The following is a 15062-nucleotide window of genomic DNA, read 5'->3' as shown; positions in this document are numbered from 1 at the left end:
AACTAAAGATTCAACAGATCCACCCCACACCCAGCTTCTAACTAAAGATTCAACAGATCCACCCCACACCCAGCTTCTAACTAAAGATTCAACAGATCCACCCCACACCCAGCTTCTAACTAGTTTTTTCCCCCCTAGTTATTAGTAGTCTTGTTCCACAGTTGAGACTGGGACCGTGTCTTTAGCGATGTAAGCCATTGTTTTATTAATGTGGCGCTACCTCTCTTTGTTCCTCTCATAAAGCACAGCACGGCAACATGAGTTTTGTAGCGTGGTTTGTTTCAGGGAAGAAGGCTGAAGTCAACAGTCAGAGCTGCAGCTGCAGTTTCGCACATGCTTATTAATGTCATGATGTCGGCGCAGCTGAAGAGGATTACAGGTATTATTTAATGTACCGGTATGTAAATGGTTTAATTTTTAGATATTTATTTTGCACAGTTACAGCTATTTGTTAATAAATGTTCCTGTGTGACTATTGGGACAAAACTTTGACTCAAATATATTTTGTTACTACTTTATGGAAAGAAAAAAATATTGATATATACACTGTATATCGCCATTCATCTTAAAATATCGGGATAGTAATTTTGGTCCATATCGCCCAGGCCTAGTAGCTACATATACAGTACTGTACGCATGTTGTTAAAATGACTTGGGTTTAAGAGTTTAGCAAGAGTGTCGAAAGGGTTTCTAAAGCCTTAAAATATATATAAATTAGGGATGCACTGATCCACTTTTTTTTTTTTTTTTTACTTCCGATCCGATCCCTAAATCTGTATATCAACCGATACCGATCTCTTTCCGATATCATGATCATCATTGATTTTATGAGGCTGTAATAATCTCCTCTCAAGTACAATTTGGACAAATATATGCATGCATGTCCAAAAAGACAACTTGAGGTAAGTTTTATTAATGTTGGATAAGTTTTAAAGTTAGAATTAAATTCTGCTAACACAAAACATGCTTTTTTTTATTCCTAGTTTTTAAGTGGATATTAAAGTGATTAATTTAAGTGATTCCTGATGCATGCTCAATAATCCAGGTAGAAAAATCCAAAAAAGTTAAATCTGGTAAGTGATTGTTTAAAGTTACATATATATTTTTAAATAAGGGGTAGATATAAGAATTTTTCTCCTTTCTGCACTCTTTTGATTCAATATTTTCTTTTTTAATGAATTTGTTTTATTTTTGCTTCTTTTAAATGAATTAATAATTTAATAAAATAAAATAAAATGTTAAATGGCTTTAATAAGTTCATGGCATAAACCAACAGACATGTTCCTGTTTTTAGTTATTTACATCACTTTATAATGTAGCTGTTTTTGTTTAATTTAAGGTGAACACAAGGTTAACAGTACAATGAAATGCTTAGCATGACGAGAACTGATTTGACTCGCTAAAACAACAACAAGAAGAAGAAAATACAAAAAAGCATGCAATAAGGGTACACAAAAAAGTACCAAAAAGTGAAAAAGTAGCTAAAAGTCTTGAAATCCCTGATTATTGACTGACTTCAGGTCTTGTTTAGATCTATATTCAATAGATTTTCCTTCTATAACATTGAGCTGCTTTACACTACTGTTGTACGAAACTAACATTAAACATTAATAATAGAAAAAGTAATTTGTGACACAGATCCAGTTGTGTTTGCTGTTAAACAGTTGTTTTGTCGGCTGTGAGTAGCTTTAGACGCCGTAGCTTCTCCATGATGTCAAAGACGTAAACAATGTGCAGGACGAGCAGAGCGCCCTCTAGCGGTTTTACACAACTCTGATTGGCACTTCTACAGCCTTTGAGCAAACTTCCACACGAGTGTCAAAATAACTATGGAGTGCAGTTTTATGTTTGAGGAAGAGTTACACACCCTGTGAGAAGTCACACACATCAGCACAAACTGTGTGTGCATGCATGCTAATGTTTGTAATGACGGACAGCAGGGTGTGAGATGTTTGCGTTACCTAAAGGAGAAGGAGGACTACAAATCTTCAGCTGCCCTAATTGTCCCAGGGCATGTCTCGATTCACAGACTGAAGACACAAGGGGGGGAGAAAGAACACACACACACACCAGTGGCTGTGTGTTAGACTGCTGCAGTGTTTTATTTCAAACAAAAGCCCAAGACTGCAGCTCACATGGATTCACAACATGAATCAAAGGCAGCTGCAGGCGTGCACTAACACATGCACCTCTGCCTGAGGCCTGTAGAGGGCAGCAAAGTTCTGGAAAGAGTTTCAGTGTATTGCTGCTTCTTACTACACGCACCGACATGTTTTCCTTTGTTTCCACCTACCTTTGATCTCAGTGTGCGCTCTGAGCGTTTGGCTGCAGCGGCGGCCATCTTGAGGATGTCTGGGTTGCTTTTAGACTTCATAATATCTGTTAGGAAAAAATAAATCCCTCTCAACCACAAGACTCAGTTAAAGCTACAAGAAAGTTGTGGATTAAAGGGATATTCTGGCCATTTTGAAGTGAACTTCTGTAGTTGTTAATATTAATATATTATCTGGTTCAGCGTCTCTCTAATGTGAGGTTCCACAGGGCTTGAATCTAGGATCCTTTCTGTTTTCATTGTATCTGCTCCCTTTGGGGTCTATCCTGATGGTCTTTCTTTTCACTGCTCTGCTAATGTTTTGGATTTATCTGCCCTTAAAACCCAGTAGTTCCTGCTCCATTCGCTCTCTGTTAAAATGTCTTGATGACATTAAGGCATGGATGGCTTCAAATTTTTAAATTTTAATGATCATAAAACTGTAGTTATTGTGTTTAGCCCTAGCTTTGCTGCTGTCTGTTCCAGTAAGCCTGGACTCTCTTGAGCCATTTCTTAAGCATATCAAAGTCCATGCTCAATAATCCAGGTAGAAAAATCCAACAAAGTGAAGTCAGGTTAGACCGTTTCTTTTTGTTGAAACATTTCGACTTTCATGCAAAAGACTTCGTAAGTCTGAGGAGCCAGACGAAACGTTTCAACAAAAATAAACCGTCCAGAGGACTTGGACATATCTTAAGCAATCTGTTACAAATGTCAGGATGGTTTTAGACTCTGACTTTAAGACTAATAAACAGATTATCTCTGTTCCACAGAAATGTTTCTTCCAGTTAAGGCAGATAGCTAAGTTTAAGTCAGTGTTGACCAGATCTGACCTTGACAAAATAGTCCATTCCTTCATTACAACCCAGCTAGAGTACTGTAACGCTCTTTATGTTGGGATCAATCAGGTCTCCCTTTCACATCTCCAGCTTGTCCAAAATGCTGCAGCTCGGCTTTTAACAGGAACTCGTAGGTTTGAGCACATTTCACAAGTTTTGTCCTCCCTTCACTGGCTCCTTATACGTATCAGAATAGATTTTTAAATTCTCCTGTTGACCTTTAAGTGCCTAAATGGCCTTGCAACTTCATATCTCTCTGACCTACTTCAACCACATGTTCCTTCTCGGGTGTTGAGATCATCTGACCAGCTGCTTTTGGTTGTACCTAAAACCAGGATGAAGCTTTTTCAGTCATTGGCCCTAAACTTGGGAACAATCTGCCCCTCAACAGTAGACAGACCACTTCACTTCCTGTTTTTAAAACTCTTAAAAACACCCACATTCATTGACATTTAACACAGTGTGATTTGATTTATTTGATTGTTTTGTGTTTGTTTTTCTTTTGATGCTTTTAATTCATTTTATTTTTTTCTTTAAATTACTGCCATTGATTTTTATTGTTCAGCTCATTGGTAACAGCTGCTGTTTTTAAATGTGCTTTACAAATAAATTTGACTGGACTTGTATTAGTTATGTAGGATGATATCTTACCTGTTGCAGATAGGCTTTTTCTCAGTTTGGTGTAAGTTTAAGTTTTTGCTGCCAATTTCAAATGACTCCAAGCTCCAAAATGTATGAACTATTCATGTAAACATTGTTTCATACACCTTTACATGCTCAGTTTCTAAATAAAGTGTTCACATTAAATTCAGCCTGAGGTGAAACAACCAAATACACTTAATTTTCTGCTGAAATAGCTCCTAAATGTTAAAAGGAAAACAATATGAACAATTCAATAGTAACATTTATGGGAACTTCTATGAAAACTGGAGCCTTTACAAGATGGACAAACTGGTCAAAAAGCTTGAATGCCTTCAAACAACTTCAGGTTTCTAAATTTCCCTGAAGTTCCTTCAGTCTCCATTATTTAAACCTTTACATTCGTTCTCCGCTCTGGATGTTCCTGGAAAGGAAAATCTCATGATTTGTCCATAAAGCCTTCACTGCCCTGCAGCTCAGTATAAATTGTGGCACGTTACCCAGTTTTAACCAGAATGAACTGTTTATTTTCTGTTTTAACACTTTTATTATTCTGCTCTTGCTGCAGTTTTTATCTAGTTTTATTTTGAATTCTGATGAATTGTATGATTTTATGTATTTGAAAATAATTTTGTTTACAAATAAAGCTTTAGTTGACATGAGCCACTGATTCCAGCAGAAATATGAATTTATTATAAACGAGCCCTCGGTCCGAGGACAGGTCATAACTTATGCACAGCCTGTAAAATGGTTGGAATATCCCTTTGAGGGGCTGGAGGTTTGAACTGTACCGTATCCTCCTCGGTCCACGTCGTCCAGCGCCGGCTGCCCGAGCGCCTCCTGAGCCTCCTGCAGCTGCTCTCTGAGCCGGCCAACGTCCCGCTCCGCCTTGGCCTTGACGATGCTCAGCTCCGTGTAGATGTCTTTGTACTTATCTGTCGCGTACTTCTTGTCCTGAAAATACATCGTCGGGCGAGTTAAGACACGAGGGAAACATTCTCACATGAATGTCGCCCGGCATACTCCATCTGAAGCCGTGCAGTCGACGAGCGCTCGCATCTCATTTGTTTTCTCTCACACCTTTCAGCGTCCACGAGACAGACGCAGAGCTCCCGGGAAGCCCCGCCCCCTGCTGCAGTAAAGTCACTGAACAGGTGGTCTCTTCCTGTCAGTCTCCACTCGTCCCTGCAGCCACCATCATGAAGAGCGCGCCACACTGTTCAGGAGACAGACTCCTCTGTGCATAATGTGTGCACGACACGTGCACGATCTCCATCCGTGAATTTTTGACCATTTGACTAATTCAGTGAGTTTAAAGAGTCGTGCAGCTGAATGTACAACTCTTTCAACTTTCCACATTGACGAGCACGTGCACAGACCTCTGACCAATCACACAGTCCGTGAGACACTTGTGAGAAAGTTCAGCTCAGGCCTCGTGTGGAGAAGGGGCGGAGCTACTCTGAGAACAAAATGACATCATTTTTGTCCCACAGCTACATGAAGGAGAGCCGAGTTGTCCCCTTCAGATGGAGCATGCAGGGCCCTGAAGTCCTGTCAGGGACAAGAGAATCAACATTTACTCTTTGAGCGGCCTGGAGCTCCTCCTTCAGGGAGTTGATCTCCTGCTTCAGGTACTGGACCTCAGACTCCTTCACCCTCAGCATCACCTGAGGAGAACAAGATGCTGAAACAGTTCCTGAGGGGAACAGCTGGTTTTGTCTTCTCACAGAAAGCTTTCATGACCTTACCTCCAACTCGTACAGCTCTTTTCCCTGCATCACAGCGTTGGGGTCTCCGTCCTCGCATGTCATGGAGCGCATCTTGGTGATTTCTGCTGCCAGACGGTTGTTCAGCTCCTGAACGTGTCACAAAGCAGCAGCTTGGAACAGACTTATAGTCGATTGTTCACAGTGGTTTTAGGTGTGTAACTGATGTGCACCTGGTTGTGTGCGTTGAGCTCCTGGTTCTCTCGCTGACACTGCCTGAGGGCCTGCCTCTCGGCCTCCAGCGCCTGAGCCAGGTGGGCGTTTTCCAGGCACTTCTGGGAGTACTGCTCGGACAGCACCTCGATTTCCCTCTGGAAGGAGCACACCTCCTCACTGAAACACAACGCAGCGCCACGATAAGAAACAGACAGAAACTTCCGTCACGTGACCTCACTGCTGTGATAAACTTGCCATGTGAGGTTTCTGAGCGCTGAAGGACGCAACGACTCCACGCTCGTACTGTCGAGTCATGTGTGAGACGTGCACTCATCAGCACAAAGTATTTTTATATTAGAGAATCTGACAGAATCGACACAAACCCTCACCTCAGTCTCATTCTGAAGATTCACGCTCTGGACTGAAACTAACGGAGCTCAAGGATCTCTACTAAATAAATTGAGCATGGAGTTTTTTTGGTTTTTGATCTCTGCTAAACATTTGCTGTAAATAATATTTTAGGATCAACTGGACAAAAAGGATCATTTTCAACAGCTTGTTTTTCTTTCGTGTGTGAACCTTTGTTGGATAAAACAAATATCCTTTCTAGGGATGCGCGATATTGGATTTTTGGCCGATATCCGATGATATGATGATATGTTAAAACTTATTTGGCTGATAACCGATGCAGATATTTTTTTAATATACTTTCCTTTGTTAAAACATAGTCCTCTTATTTAGGCTTATTTGCTACAAAAATTGTGCAACAGTTGTAAGAGCTGGTGACATATATTCAGTAACAGCCGTATGATATGCAGAGCACTTTAACTTATATTAAATGAAAAGTGTTAAGTGTTATTTATTAGTATTAGTCACCTTCGATGCTGTCTCACTTGTGGAGGTTTGTTCCAGGTTCCTAGCTGCAGTGTGAGATCCTCTGCACTCTTGTGCATGAAGGACAGACTTTTTAAGTTCAAAGTTTTTGTCTATCCATTGTGCCGTAAGACTAATCATGCTAACGGGGCTAACACGACGTCCAAATGTCTGTGGTAAAACTCACCCAACAAGTCGTGCTATCAGATATTAGCTTCTCAATGACATCAGATATGACAGCTTGTAACTCTGGTAAGGCTACGTTGGAAAAATATCTCTGACTGGGGACGATGTAGCGAGGCTCATCGTAGACAAAAATCTTCAGAATCCAACATCCTCAACAGAAAAAAAAACTTCCACACGGCCGACATTTTGAATTTTCCTCTCCGCTGTGAGATCAGGTAGGTGCGCATGACGCCATCACGTTGTTCTGGCACTGCAGGCATCCTTGTCACTGGGTTGTCGTACAAAAACAGCGTCTTTTATATCGGTGAGTTATTTTTATGGAATGAGCGATGTCCGATATTGAACTTTAACGCTAATATCAGCAGATACCGATACATGCCGATAATATCGTGCGTCCCTAATCCTTTCATCATCTCTTTACTCAAATAAGCCACTCTGAGGACTTATGCAGATGTTACATTGAAGCTCCAGTCACAAGGTCTGCCCATGGACAAATAGTTGGGGAAAGCTTTAATACCTGTTATCAGACCAAGCAAGGTCGAGACGACCTCTGCCTCACAGCTCACAGATTTGGAGGTATCAGAAGTTAAGTTATCTGCAGGCCGTTCATCAGACACCTACAGGCTCCTCTCCGAGTAGACAAAAAGACTCTATTGACCTCACACATGTGGTTCTACATTAACAGTAGTAGGTGAAAACATCCGTGACCTTTACATAAATTCCCCGGACAACCTTTATGAGAGAAAAGTTCTGGTACCACTTCGTTTGTTCAGAAAGTTCTGAAGAGCAGAGATTTGGTCTTGTTTGGCTGAAGCTCACGTCCACACGGAGCAGAGGGCAGACGGTGTTCAAAGAGTCAAAAATAAAAACAGATTATTTGGTAATTGTGATTTGAGTGTGTAGGAAACACAGGAGAAAACACTATGACGATTTTATTTTGTTGGATTAAAATATCCTCTGTTCATCAAAGAAGTCATGCTCGACGACACGAGAAGATTTTTAATCGTTTTTAATGTGCAAGGCCAGATCATCACAACAGGAAGTTACACGCATGGTGCTCAGTCAGGAGAATCTGCCTTGGGCAGCGTGTGAAACTCGTATTCATACCTGATCTAGCTCACAGACTCGGAGAGGACCTTGGAGCAACAGCTGCACCAGCAGCCTCACCCAGCTCTCTCAGCTAACTCCAACACATGGTTCATGGGCAGTTACCATCCTCAGCCATGATGAAAAACATCCATAAACCTTGACCAAAATTCCCCGACATTATTTTAGATCCTCTCCTCTACGTAAGATGGCTGCTGCTCCAGAGCTGGGTTCTGTCAAAAACTCATTTTTAACATAATCTGGGAAAAAGGGAAGTATTAACTCCAATAATCCAAATTATTTTGTTTTAAAAGAGCAGATCAAGTTTGGAAACAGGTCTGTTTAGAGTAACAAACGTTTTGTTTCCTGTCTTACATTTTGTCCTGTAATTAACGTTGGAGGATCTCATGGGTCACATGCACGTTTTCATCCATCTCTCCTCCTTCAGTTTGTGCGAGCTATCAGCTGAAAGACTCACAGCGGGGCTACCAGAAGAGGAACTCCTTCAGTTCACGTTTGCTGAACAGAACCCATCACTCTTTATGAACTGGTAGTTGGCGCGTCCATCAGTGACATAAAGAGGTTTGACCATCATCACGACTGGATGTTAGCATTACGCTTCGCAAAGCAGGAAACATCAAAGCACTGCTAATCTGAGCAGCTAGTACTTTTACTTTAGTGCTCGTCATGTTTCTGAATCATTCACACACTTCTCACCATGTTGTCTTCTGTATGTTTCCAGCACGTAACTCGTTGAGACATGTTTGATCTATTTCAACAATTCATGAATCAAAACGTTCGGCTCGTTCAGGACGTTCCTGCAGGGATTTTCTTATTCGTCATATTTTCACTTTTTGAAATATTTGGCTTCTTCGACCACGTTTTGTCTAAAAACTGAAACTGAATGGAGCTCTCTTCCAGGGTTCTCAGCATTTCAAGGAAAAAATAATTTCCAGAGTAAATCCTAAATTCCAGGATATTTCAGTCACACAAAGGGCTCAGAAGTTAGCGGGCGAAGGATTTCCTGCAGCAGCGAGTGATTAAAGCTCGTTACGAGTTATGAAACGGGTCACTGCAGAGGCAGAATCAACCGCTTTAAAACATTCAGATCTCAGAAACACATTCAGAGTTTCCCTGTGTGTGAAAAATGTTGGTCATTTCCAGGTTTCCTCTGATCCCCAGAGCTGCTGGAACCTTCTTCACATCTTTGTGCTCTTTAAAACCTCCAACTGCACTTTTCTTTCTGATATGTCAGCTTTTTAGGTGCCATTTAAGAGACTGAGCTGAATACAGCACCTCAGACTGAGGAAGTCTTTCGGATGAAGCGTATCTAGATTTTTTTTTTTTATGTCCAGAGGACCAGATTGAACATTTTTAGATTTTTCTACCTGGATTATTGAGCATGCATCAGGATGTCAGCTTTTTAGTTTAACCAAAAAGGTCCATGCTCAATAATCCAGGTATACAATCCAACAATTTTCAGTCAGGTCACCTGGACAGTTTCTTTTTTTTGTGCTGAAACGTTTCACCTTCCATCCAGAAGGCTTCATCAGTCAAGGAAACAACACAAAACTGGTTGTTCCCCCAACAGCTTCCTCCAAAGTGGAACAAACCAGTTATGTTGGTGCTAAGATGGTGTCTTTGACACGCCCCCTCCTCTTGGGCCAGCCCTCTTCCTCGTCGACAGACACCCTCTTAGCACCAACAAAACTGGTTTGTTCCACTTTGTTCCCCCAACAGCTTACTCCAATCAGTTTTGTGTTGTGTTTCCTTGATTGATGAAGCCTTCTGGATGGAAGGTGAAACATTTCAGCAAAAAAAGCAACTGTCCAGATGACTTGACTGGAAATTGTTGGATTTTTAGTTTAACATTTTCAGCTACTTTTTGTTGTTGCTAATTTCAGCTTTTTCTTTTCATTTTTTTCCGTTTTGCTAATTTCAGCTTTTTCTTTTCATTTTTTTCCGTTTTGCTAGTTTCAGATTTTTGTAATCTGTTCAGCCTCGTTCTGCAAATCTCAAACTCGTTTCTGCAAAGATTCAACGTGCAGAAAAGAGTTTAATGATGCAACATTTTTCAGCCTGGCTTCAACTCCTGCATTCTTCAGGAAGCCTTCTCAATGCAGGTTCACTGCATTAGCTGACATGACATCACCATGAGATGATTCTGAGTCTGAACATCGGATATGACAGAACCAGCGTTCTGATTTATAACGTTCAGTTATTAATAGAAAAATATGCAGGAAGAGGGCCACCTGCATCATGAAGGACCCCACTCACCCAGCACACACTTTTTGCCCCGCTCCCCTCAGGGAGGAGGTTGAGGAGCATTAAGTGTAGAACCACTAGACTGAGGAACAGCTTCTACCCTGAGGCTGTTAGACTCATGAATCCTTAACCAGAAAAAAAACAATATAATGCCACTTTAATTTGTGCTGCTGATCTCATACTGCTGATTATTTAATGCTGCTGTATTCATTGGTACCCATCTGCTCACACAGACTCATGTTTGTGCTGCTGTTGTTACGCCGTATTGTTTTGCACGATTAGTGCTTAGCGTATTTCTTAGTTCATATCTTAGATCCTACACAATTTCGTTCCACCTCATGTACCACATGTGTTGCGAATGATAATAAAACCTACTTGAACTTGAAGTTAATAGTAATATTTGTACTTCAGAATCAAAGCAGATGGATTATCGGACACAGCGTCATGATGACTCGTCAGTTTTGTGTTTTAAAACAGAATATTCTGGACGTTTGGATTTCTGTGATGCTGACCCGGCGGAGCAGAGAGCAGAACTCACTCATGCTGTTTCCGGATCTCCTCGATATCTGCGTTCTCCGTGTTGCTGCTGACCTTGCGAACCTTCTCCAACTCCTTCTCCAGCTCTGTGCGGTGGGCGTTCTTCATGGCTTCAATAGCTGAGCAGAGACAAAACGTTGAATTAACGTCTTCACACCTGCTTCATGGACTAACATTAGGCAGGTGGTGCACCTGCGATGGTGGCGGCCGTTTCCTCTTCCAGCAGCCGCTCCTTCTCCTCCTGCAGGTTCTCCAGCTCCCTCTGGTGTTTTCTCTGCAGCTCTTCGATCACCTTCTGGTGGGACTCCTCCATGGCGGCGAAGCCCCGCTCACAGGTGGCCTAAAGAAGAACAAGCAGCTGTGAGTTTACGCCTCGTCAGCAAATTCTCCTGCTCAGCTAAGACAAAGAAGAAGTCATCGAGCCCAGGCTAAGCCAACAAGGATCATTTTAGACGAGTTAAACTATTTAAGGGTGCTAATGCTGCTAAAACTCCAACAAGTATCAACTTTCATTGACAATAATTTGGGACTTATACTTTGTCATTATCACAGCTGACAAGATGTGCATGTTTTTATGAATGAACAGCTTAAGAAGAGTGAAACTAATGGAAATAAGATGATGTTGCTACGGTCATGTGGCACCTTTAAGATGAACAATTTGTGTTAAAATGTTTAAAAACCATGAAGTGGACGTGTGACTGTAAAATCTGTAAGATGTCAAAATGGCCGTTCAGTCTGATCTGTTTAAACTTTGAATGATGCCGTCAGGTCTGCTGATGTCTCACACTGTTTTTATGATCTAAGAGGAAATTTGTTGCACTATCCATTTTTGTTATACGATGTAGAGCTGCTGAAACACTTCCTGATGGACTCAGGTGTTGGATGTGCAGATTTTTATTTGTTTCTATGGGATTTCCACAGCAGGAGTAGATAATCAAAAGTTGTGAGAAAACCCGTAGAACGAGCAAACATTAATATAATTCTAATAGAACACTAATAAAATAGTATATAACGGTAATAAGGATGGTTAAATCTGATGAATCTATGCTGGCAGGCAACAGCTGCCACTTCCTCTTCACATCCAAAGTGACAGGAAATAAAGTGATTCTGCAGCTCGTTTGCAAACCATTGTCCATCTTTTAGTGAAGTCTTTTTATGAGATATCAGCTTACAGTTATGAGCTTCATGAAAAAAGTGAGCATGTGGGACACCCAGTCAGAGAGAGAGGTCAAACCATCATCTCAGTATGAAAAGTTAAAACAGCGTTTGTTTTCTGTATCAGCCTCTCTGAACAGTCTCACTCCCTGCCTGTCTTCACTGCAGCTGACCGGACCGCTCCCTCAGAGGCTGTGTTCTGGCCTGCGCACAGAGGAAATGGAGGTCCGGTGTGTTTTAACAGGAATAACATTCTCTTTTTACAGGGTGAGGCCCCCCTCCCCCACCAACAGGGAATAAGTGTAAACTTCCTGCTCTGACGTCAGCCTGAGGAGCTTTGACAAATGAAATTTGAAACGAATACTTATTTTTCTTTCTCAGCTGTATTCTGTTCCAACAAAATGCATCGTTTGCGTCCTTCACATTTGATCTGAATATGGATACAAACTCTCTGCTCTACCAACAAGTTCCAACATTTACACTTAAAGAAAGTTACGACTAGCTCCAGACATATGGAATAATGTGCCTCTTCATGTTTGAACGACTGACACTGTCGAGTCTTAAACCTCGGCTTCAGGCTCTTTGTTTCTGGAGTTTGGACTCGAGCACGATGTGATGCGTTTCTGCACTTTATTTCACTTCATGTTCTACACTCATGCATTTTAAAGTTTGTTGTAAAACACTTTAGTCCATTTCTGTTGTTTTAATTATTGTATTGTCGTTTATGACCTTTCATGTTCCTTACAGGGAAAATTGACCACCTTATCTACCTGCTTAAAATATGATTTTTAAGAATTTCTTCCACAATAACGAGTCTTTCTTTTAGAACTACTGTAGTCCCTCGCTACTTCGTTTTTGCGGACTCGCTCTATTGCGGTTTTTCAAAGTAAGGTTGGACATGACACACAATTGGCTGATTGATGGATGAGCCGCATGATCGGCAAGGAATTTTTATTTAAAATAAAACATTTTAAATTATTTAGCACCTGCTGCACCTGTGTGCAGCCCACAGCTGCAGGAGAAGCTTCCTCCTGCAGCATGTCAGAATCTCCACTCTGCAGCGGAGAAGTGGGCGTGGCAGGAAGATTAAATCATGACATTCTGTGCTCTTTTAAATCGTTAAGAATTTAGAAACATTTAGAATATTGCAAGAGTGTGGGAAGGATTTAAAATGCCTCATGTATGTGTGTGTGTGTGTGTGTATATATAACTAAATAAAATAAACTACTACTTTTTACTTGTACTACAATTCCTACTTCACAGTTTTTCCACTTTTGGGGCTTCAGGGTGCGGATCCCCTGTAATAAACGAGGTACTACTAAATGTCAGCCTGAAATAAAATATGATTTAAATGAATTTTTACATTAACCCTTTAAGGGCCTTTGTGAAAAAAACAATCTTGACATTTCTTTTTTATTAATTTTGTTCGGACAAAATATTTATTTTATGAGGGGGAAAAAGCTATGTTTGTTTGTGAGAGCTGGTGCAAAGAGAATAACCTTCACATCAATGTGAAGAAGATGAAGGAGATGGTTGTGCACTTCAGAAGGAACAAACACACCTACACCCCCCTGAACATAAGAGGATCTGTGGTGGAAGTGGTCTCCAGCTACAAGTACTTGGGTGTACACCTGAATAACAACCTCAGCTGGAGCAACAACACCACCAGCCTGATCAAGAAAGCTCACCAGAGACTCTACTTCCTCAGACGGCTGAGGCGAGCTGGTCTGGGAAGCTCAGTCCTCACCTCCTTCTACAGGTGTGCAGTGGAGAGCATCCTGTGCTCCAGCATCAACGTGTGGCATGGAGGCTGCACAGCTGCAGAAAGAAAAGCTTTGCAGAGAGTGGTGAAGGCTGCACAGAAATCTGTTGGAATCAGCCTCCCCACCATCACAGACATCTACACCTCCAGATGCAGGAAGAGAGCCACCTGCATCATGAAGGACCCCACTCACCCAGCACACACTTTTTGCCCTGCTCCCCTCAGGAAGGAGGTTGAGGAGCATTAAGTGTAGAACCACTAGACTGAGGAACAGCTTCTACCCTGAGGCTGTTAGACTCATGAATCCCTAACCAGAACAATCACTGTGAAAAATCACATCATGTTGCTGCTGATCTGTTTCATGTTGTGCTGATCTGTTTCATGTTGTGCTGATCTGTTTCATGTTGTGCTGATCTGTTTCATGTTGCTGTTGATCTGTTTCACGTTGCTGTTGATCTGTTTCACGTTGCTGCTGATCTGTTTCATGTTGCAGTGTGCATTCGTGCTCATCTGCTCACACAGACTCATGTTTGTGCTGCTGTTCAGCATATTGTTTTTGTGCTTAGTGTATTTTTAATTAATGTTTTTCTTAGTTCATACCTTAGATGTTATGACTGTTTCTCTTTTATATTTTATTGTTGGACAAATAAAAAACTGACTCTCTGATAACTCCATTGTATGATTTGCTTTTCACTTTAACTGACCCGGATATATAAACGAGCTGTGGGAGCTCGGTGCACCCTCTAATGACGTCATTAACCAACGACAGTCATGTTGAATGTGAAACAGCTTTTTCAGACTAAATGTTTACTTGTGAACATTACAAGTGTTAACATCCAAAACAATTGTTGGACGAGACGAGAGGTGGGACTCTGCAGCAACAGCCAATAGAAGGTACTGCTTCTAGGCTGAGTTGAAGTCCATCTCATTAAATATTTAAAGAGGCTCTCAAATATAAAAGCCAAGAAGCACCTCAGTGAGCAAATATAAAAATTGAAAGTATAGAGTTAAAAGGAAAAAAAAACAGTACTGAGAGGAATGAATTTTTGAATGATATTAAAAATATGAGCAAAATGGTGACTCAGCTGGTAGAGCTGCCTTCTCTTAACGAGAAGGTCGCCGGACTGAATCCCGGCCGGGAGTCTTTCTGGGTGGAGTTTGCATGTTCCCTCTGTGCTGCGTGGATTTTCTCCGGGTACTCCAGTTTTTGCCCACAGACCAAAAACATGCATGTTAAACTGATTGAGAACTCTAAATTGTCTCTAGGTGAGAGTGAGAGTGAATGGTTGTTTGTCTCTTTGTGTCCCCGTGATGGACTGGAGACCTGTCCAGGTGTCCCTGTGTGGGCTCACGAGCAGGCAGGCGGGCCGACAGACAGATTTGATGTGCGGGTGGATGCATGGATGGATTGATGATGGATGAATGAATGGATGATGGATGAACGGGTGGATGGATGGGTAGATGTATGAATGGATTGGTGATGGATG

The 15062-nt window shown here is 41.5% G+C and overlaps 1 protein-coding gene across 2 annotated transcripts in view; it reads right to left on the bottom strand.

Annotated features, from left to right (window-relative positions):
• Positions 1 to 2293: 2293 nt before the first annotated feature.
• LOC119423890 (myosin phosphatase Rho interacting protein) overlaps positions 2294 to 15062 on the bottom strand; it is a gene marked incomplete at its 3' end in the record, with an annotated part of 63513 nt that continues 50744 nt past the window's right edge. For both annotated transcript variants that reach the window (XM_037691315.1, XM_037691316.1), the window contains 7 exon segments: positions 2294 to 2379; positions 4581 to 4743; positions 5370 to 5456; positions 5538 to 5645; positions 5729 to 5888; positions 10660 to 10777; positions 10851 to 10998. In XM_037691315.1, coding sequence (XP_037547243.1) covers positions 2294 to 2379; positions 4581 to 4743; positions 5370 to 5456; positions 5538 to 5645; positions 5729 to 5888; positions 10660 to 10777; positions 10851 to 10998 — 870 coding nt within the window.

This window comes from Nematolebias whitei, chromosome 17 (assembly GCF_014905685.2).
Source record: "Nematolebias whitei isolate Nwh7 chromosome 17, NemWhi1, whole genome shotgun sequence".
NCBI classification, from domain to species: Eukaryota; Metazoa; Chordata; class Actinopteri; order Cyprinodontiformes; family Rivulidae; genus Nematolebias; species Nematolebias whitei.
The sequence above is the reverse complement of the archived record's forward strand: the minus strand, read 5'-3'. Positions and strand labels throughout refer to the sequence as shown.